The sequence below is a fragment of the Myotis lucifugus genome, unplaced genomic scaffold (genome assembly GCF_000147115.1).
Source record: "Myotis lucifugus unplaced genomic scaffold, Myoluc2.0 scaffold_962, whole genome shotgun sequence".
NCBI lineage: Eukaryota > Metazoa > Chordata > Mammalia > Chiroptera > Vespertilionidae > Myotis > Myotis lucifugus.
Genome location: NW_005872010.1, coordinates 32,786 through 39,158, shown reverse-complemented (window position 1 = coordinate 39,158; position 6,373 = coordinate 32,786). Strand labels below are relative to the sequence as shown.

General features: G+C 65.7%; 1 protein-coding gene across 1 annotated transcript in view; it reads right to left on the bottom strand.

Annotated features, from left to right (window-relative positions):
• Positions 1-1,938: 1,938 nt before the first annotated feature.
• Positions 1,939-6,373, bottom strand: part of ZNF423 (zinc finger protein 423) — a 15,101-nt gene continuing 10,666 nt past the window's right edge. Inside the window, exon 2 of the mRNA XM_014448938.2 lies at positions 1,939-5,192. Within this exon, the coding sequence (XP_014304424.1) occupies positions 1,939-5,118 (3,180 nt within the window). The 5' untranslated portion in view covers positions 5,119-5,192. The remainder of the gene's footprint in view (positions 5,193-6,373) is intronic.

Genomic DNA, 6,373 nt, shown 5'->3' with positions numbered 1-6,373 from the left:
ACGCCCCGTCTCTGCCTCTCGAAAGCCGGGGCTCGAGGCCCACTTCCTGACTGTCCTGAGCCCCCGTCTCCTCGTCTGTCCCGTGAGCTCTGAGAGCACCGAATGGATGAGGCCGTGGGCATCCTCGTCCCCACAGACGGCCGCGGTGATCACCCACGGGAAAATGGCAGGGGCGTCCGCCATGCGCTCGCCATCCTCGGAGCGAAACACAGCCCGGGAATGAGGCACCACATCCAACCCCTGACGCGGAGCAGGCCCTGGCCCAGCAGAGCGGATACACACCCCGAGTGGCCCCCGCTGTCCGCTGTGGGGAAGGACGCTGCTGCTCTGACCGCTCTTGTTTCTGTTACCCGCTGGCCTGACCGGGAGGACAGAGGCCCAGAGCCGTAAGTCACGGGTGGGGCCCTGGCCCGTTTGGCTCAGAGCATCAGCCTGCAGACGGAATACCGGTCAAGGGCACATATCTTGGTTGCAGGCTCGATCCCCGGTTGGGGTGCGTGCAGGAGGCAACCAATTGATGTGTCTCTCTCACATTGATGCTTCTCTCTTTCTGTGCCTGCTCCCTTCCACCCTCTAAAAAACAATGGAAAAATATCCTCAAAACTAAAAAAGTCACAGGTGGAGAGGAGATGGTAACCCAGGCCCCTGACTTCAGGCCCAGATGCTCCCAAGTCCTCCCACGCCGGCCGGCCAGCGCGCTGAGGCCGAGGACCGAGCTGGGCAGCAGTGGCCAGGAAGGGCCACGATCAGGAACTAGCTCGGGGAGCTGGGCCAGGGACCCCAAAGTGCCTCCCACTGCGGAGTCTGCCTTCCCTCTCTCCCGCCTCCTCATTCCCTCACCGGCTCCCCCCTCGGTATCCCCGGGCCCAGGCCCCAGTTCTGAGCCCACAGCAAACATCCCTGTCTCCCCACAGGCTCCTGTGTCCGGGGGCCTCCCCTAACTCCCACCTCCCTGCCGGCGGCGCCAACAGCGGCCTCCAGGGGGAGACACCCCTGAGGTGTGCTTGGCACCGATCTGGGAACGAGACAACCTGAGTCCATGGGGATCCCCAGCCCGTCCTGTCTGACACCCGAGGGCCCTGCCGGCTCCAGACCCACCATCAGGTGCCCCCTGGCCACTGTCCCCAGAGCCCGTGTGGACCCTCCGGTAGCCCAGACGCCGCTGCCTCGTTGAAACCCCTGGGTATGGGCCTGTGGCTCCCCTGGTCTGGGACCTCCCATGGCAGGGTCCATTTCTGACTCCTAGGCTGCTAGGCAACCAAACATAATGGACACTCAAGACAAATTTGATGAATGAATGAATCAATCAGTCAATGGATCGTTATTGATAACAGTAAGCGGGACCATTTCTAGGGCCTTCATGTACCAGCAACTGCACTAACTATACTGATGCTGCCGCGGATGGTACTGGCCAGTGGTTAGAGCCAGCATGCCTGAGCCCTGAACGCCAGGCCCGGCCTCGATGGGGATATTACCTCCGTGAGTCGTCAAGACCCCTGGATCTAAAGCTGGGAAAGCAAAGCGGCTTTCCCCTCGGGGCCACCCCGCCGGGAAGAAGCCCTCCCCATCCATCACAAGGATGACGGCGCCACACGATGGGAGGGTTGGAGCGTGCCTTGTGCGACTGACGACAGGAACACGCACTGCATTGGCCACTGCGCCGGCCCTTTCCCCGATGATGTCATGGGCTGACGTCACGGGCCCTCACAATTCATCAGCCAAGACAATGACCCCCCTTTCCCAGACGAGCTCTTGGCAAATGAGGCTCGGAGAGATCAATAATGTACGCGTGTCGCACCGCCGGAGGGGCCCTGGCGACACGGGGCTCATACTAAACCCACCGCCTGCCCGCGGCTTGAGCGAGCTGCACCTCAGGGCCACTGCAGAGCTCAGCGTGGGGGCTCCCGCGGGGACCAGCCGGGCCCCGAGGCGCCGGGGTCAGGCTCCGGCGGCCGCACTTACCCGGGGCACGGGGGACGTCTGGGTGCCTTTCCGGGGCCCGCTGGTCTCCGGCGTGAGGTCGCGGTGGTCCACCTGCATGTGGCTCTCCAGGTCCTCGGCGCTCTCGAACTTGACGCTGCACTCGGGGCAGCGGAGGCCGGCGCAGGGCCGGTCGGCGGGCTCGGGCGGGGCCAGGCCGCCCACCTGTCCGTTGGCGCTGCGGGCCATGCAGCCGGCGCAGAGGCCGTAGGGCAGCCCGTTGACGTCGAGCTTCACCAGGTCCTGCTTGCTGCGGAACTCCTTGAGGCACAGCGCGCACTTGTAGAGTTTCTGCAGGCCCTGGCCGTTGGGGGAGGACGCGGCCGAGCTGCCCGCCAGCTTCTGCATGTGGAAGGTGCCGTGGATCTTGAGCTCGAGCGTGGAGGTGACCGTCTGCATGCAGACCACGCAGCGGAAGCCCGTGAGCGAGTTGCGCAGGTCGGGGTGCATCTGGCAGTGCTCGATGAACTCCTCCTCGCTCTGCAGCGGCAGCTTGCAGATGCGGCAGGTGCCCGTGTCCAGGCTCTTGCTGTGGGTCACCTTGTGCTCGGTGAGCGTGAGCAGCGAGGGGAAGCGCTCGCCGCAGATGGGGCACATGTAGTGCTTGGCGGGGCCCCGGTGCGTCTGCAGGTGCTCCCGGAGCCCGTTCTCCGAGAAGAAAGTCCGCGAGCACACGTTGCACTTGTGGCTGCCCTTGATGAACTCGGCCTTCTTGCGCGAGCCGTCGTCCTCGCCGGGCCGGATGTTGTGGTCCCGCAGCCGGTGGTTCTGCAGCAGCACCTCCATGGTGTAGGCCGCGCCGCAGATGTCGCAGCCGTACATGGGCTCCGAGGCGTCCACGTCGTCCTCGCTGGCCTCGTGGCTGTTGGGCGCCTCGGGGTTCTTGAGCAGCATGCCCTGCAGGTCGGCCGGCTCGGCCTTCTTGGCGGCGGCGGCGGCGGCGGCGCCCGGGGGCACCCCGTTGGCCGTGCCGTTCTCGGCGGCGGCGTCGAACACGCAGTGCTTCTCTCGCAGGTGCTTCTCCAGCAGGATGATGGCGTGGAAGGCCTTGCTGCAGAAGCGGCAGTTGTACTTCTTGCTGTGCGTGGTGATGTGGCACTGCAGCTCCACCTCGGTGCTGAAGGTCTCCCCGCAGAAGATGCACTTGTGCGCCTTGGCCGGGTTGCCCAGGTGGCTGTGCTTGACGTGCGCCTGCAGGTCGGCCTCCTTGCGGAAGTCCCAGTTGCAGGCCGTGCAGCGGTACATCTTCTTCTCGTTGCTGTGCTTCACCGCCAGGTGCACCTGGATGGACACCTTGGAGTCGAAGACCTCCTGGCACAGGGTGCAGTGGTAGAGCACGAAGGTGTGCATGTCCAGCAGGTGCTTCTGCAGGTCGTCCACCGAGGAGAACTGCTTGTCGCAGCTCTCGCACACGTAGTGGGTGGACGTGGTCATGTAGTGCACCGTCAGGTGCTGCAGCAGGGACTCCTGGGAGTCGAAGTCCTCCTTGCACTGGGGGCAGGCCTGCTTCCGCAGCAGCAGCTCCAGGTGCAGCTTCAGGTGCGTCTGGAAGCTCTCGAAGCTGGAGAACTTGAGGTCGCACTGGTTGCAGGGGTACTCGCCGTTGGAGATGGCGTCGGCGCTCAGCGCCAGCCGCTGCCGCTTCGGGGACGACACCTCCACGTCGGAGGAGACGGGGCTCTGCTCGGCCTTGGACTTCTTGCCGTGGGCCAGCGGGATGTTCTTGTGGTTCTCCTTGATGTGCTTGGTGAGCTTCAGGATGGAGCCGAAGATGGGCGAGTTGGTGCAGTAGGGGCAGGAGTAGACCTCCATGAAGGACTGCGCGGGCCGCGCCACGGGGGACTCGAGCTTGGCGCCGCCCACGCCGCAGTGGGCCTGCTGGATGTGCTCGGTGAGCGAGGACTCGGTCAGGAAGCCCATGGAGCACTGGTTGCAGAAGAAGGCGTTGCTGCCGTCCGCCGGGTTGGCGCCGGGGCCGCAGTGGGACACGCGGATGTGCTCCTGCAGGCTGTTGATGTCGGCGAACATCTCGGGGCAGTAGTTGCAGTGGAAGGCGGACAGGCCGCCGAAGGGCAGCGCGGGGGAGGCGTGGTTCTTGTGCAGCTTGAGCACGTGCTCGTTGAGCGTGTACAGCGTGGGCACGGCGTCCAGGCAGATCTGGCACGTGTGGCTCTGCTGCGGCTTGTCGGCGTGCATGGTCTTCAGGTGGATCTCCAGCACGGCCAGGCTGGGGAAGTCCCGCTTGGAGCAGTAGGGGCAGCTGTACGCCACCTTGGACCAGCCCTGCCCGTCCTCCCGCATCTTCTTGGGGCCCCGCAGCGGCTTCAGGGTGGAGTCCGGGGTGGAGCCGCGCTCCACCGAGGCGCTGGAGTCGGGCGTGGCGCTGCTCATGGAGGCCACGCTGCCCAGCACGGGGTCGGGGCTGGCGCTGTGGTTGCTGGAGTCGGGCTGCCGGTGGCTGTCCAGGTGGCAGTAGACGCCCTCCACGGAGGAGAACTGCTCGGGGCACATGGGGCACTTGTGCTTCTGGTGGGCGTGGGCCTGGTGGATGTGGGCGAGCAGCGCGCCCTCGTCGCCGAAGGCCTCGGGGCAGTGGATGCACTGCAGGTCGGCCTTCTCGGAGAGCTGCGGGTGCCGCGTGAGCACGTGCTTCTCCAGCGCCTCCGTCTGGCTGAAGGTGTCCTCGCAGTAGTCGCACATGAAGTCGTCCTTGCGGGGCTCCTTCTCGCACTTGGCCAGGTGCTCCTTGTTCTTCTTGTGCGCCTGCATGTGGCTCTGCAGCGAGCTGGTGGACGAGAAGCCGCGTTTGCACACCGAGCACTTGAAGGGCTTGCTGGAGCTGTGCGTCTTCAGGTGGATCTTGAGGTGGTCGCTGCGGGAGAAGGCCGCCTCGCACTCGTGGCAGTGGTACTTCTTGTCGCCCGTGTGCAGCTTGATGTGGCGGTCGCGGCTGCGCTTGTGCTTGAAGAGGCGGCTGCAGTAGGTGCACTTGAACGGCAGCTTGTCGCTGTGGATCTGCTCGTGCCGCTTCAGGTAGCTCAGGCGGATGAAGGACTTGTCGCAGAACTGGCACGGGTAGGGCAGGCCCGTGCCCCCTTCCTCCTCGCCCAGGCCCAGGTCGCAGCCATCCCCGATCATCTGCGTGGGGGACGCCACATCCTTGCTGGAGGGAGACGAGGCCACCCAGGAGAGCTGCGGGTCGTCGTCAGCATCTGCGGGGCGGGGTGGGGGGGGAAGGCGGAGAGCAGATTAGAGGCGATTCCCAGGGCGGCCGCGAGGCAAGGACAGAGCCAGCGTCTCCGCCGCGAGGCTGAGGCTTGCAGCTGGCCGGCCGGGGGCGGGGGCGGAGGGGGATGAGTAGAGCAGTGGCCATGAGGGCCCTCCGGCCTGCAGAGGGGGTGGCAGGGGGGCGGCGGCAGGAAATGGAGGGGCCGTGCCCTCCCCCTCGGCGACACCTGCCTGGGCCTCGATGGACAAGGTGCCCCCACGCGAAGGGAGGACTTGGCCCCTTCCCTGAGGGGGTGCAGGGGCCGCTGGGACAGAGCCACCGGAAATGAGACAAGTTCCAGCGCCTGATGGAGACCCGGGGTGCCCTCCCTCCCACCCCCTGCCCTGGCGGGAAGCCCTCTCACTGGTCCCGGGGGCATGGGCAACCCTTGGCAAGGAAACACGGCGCATGCTCACGACCTGGGCTGCGCCACGTCATGGGGGATGGGGGACCCTGAGGAAGCTGGGCGGCTCCGCCCGGTGGCAGACACACACGAGGCGGGAAGTGGCAGGCACGTGGCATCGACACCAGGGCACACGCGGGAGCGGGCAGAGGCCACGGAGAAGGGTCTGTGGTTTCCAGCCCAAACCACTTTCAGGGGCTGTTTTCTTTGCTTCCCTTGACGCCACAGTCACCCAAGCCCAGGGGGTGAGGGGGTGCCTGATGGTGGCTGAGTAGAGGAGGGGCCAGGACCCAGGTGGCCACGGAGCTCAGAGCCCGTGGGCCCTTCCATCCCCTGGGGGGCGGGGCTCTCCTCACACAGACGCCCCATGTGGCCCACCCTCCCGGGGGCCGGAGCCACCCCCGCCTCCTCCCCCGCCCTTGCTGGCCCACCCACCCTCAGAGGAAAGGAGACAAACAAGGGACTGGCTGTTGCTGGGAGAACAAAGGCGCACGGGACGCAGCACCTGGAGCCAGGGAGGGTCCCCAAGACGGGCAAGCCCAGCGCCGGGGCAGGAGGGCGTGCTAGGCTTCAGCGGCGCTGGTGGATTTAAATCTTATAATGATGACACGGACCGCAGGCTGGTCCGCGCTGCGGGAAAAAGAGTCATGAGTCTAGATCATGGCCGGAAGTGGCTTTGTTTTTGAAATCCGAAATCTTAGGTCTCGTCTCGTTATGAGGAT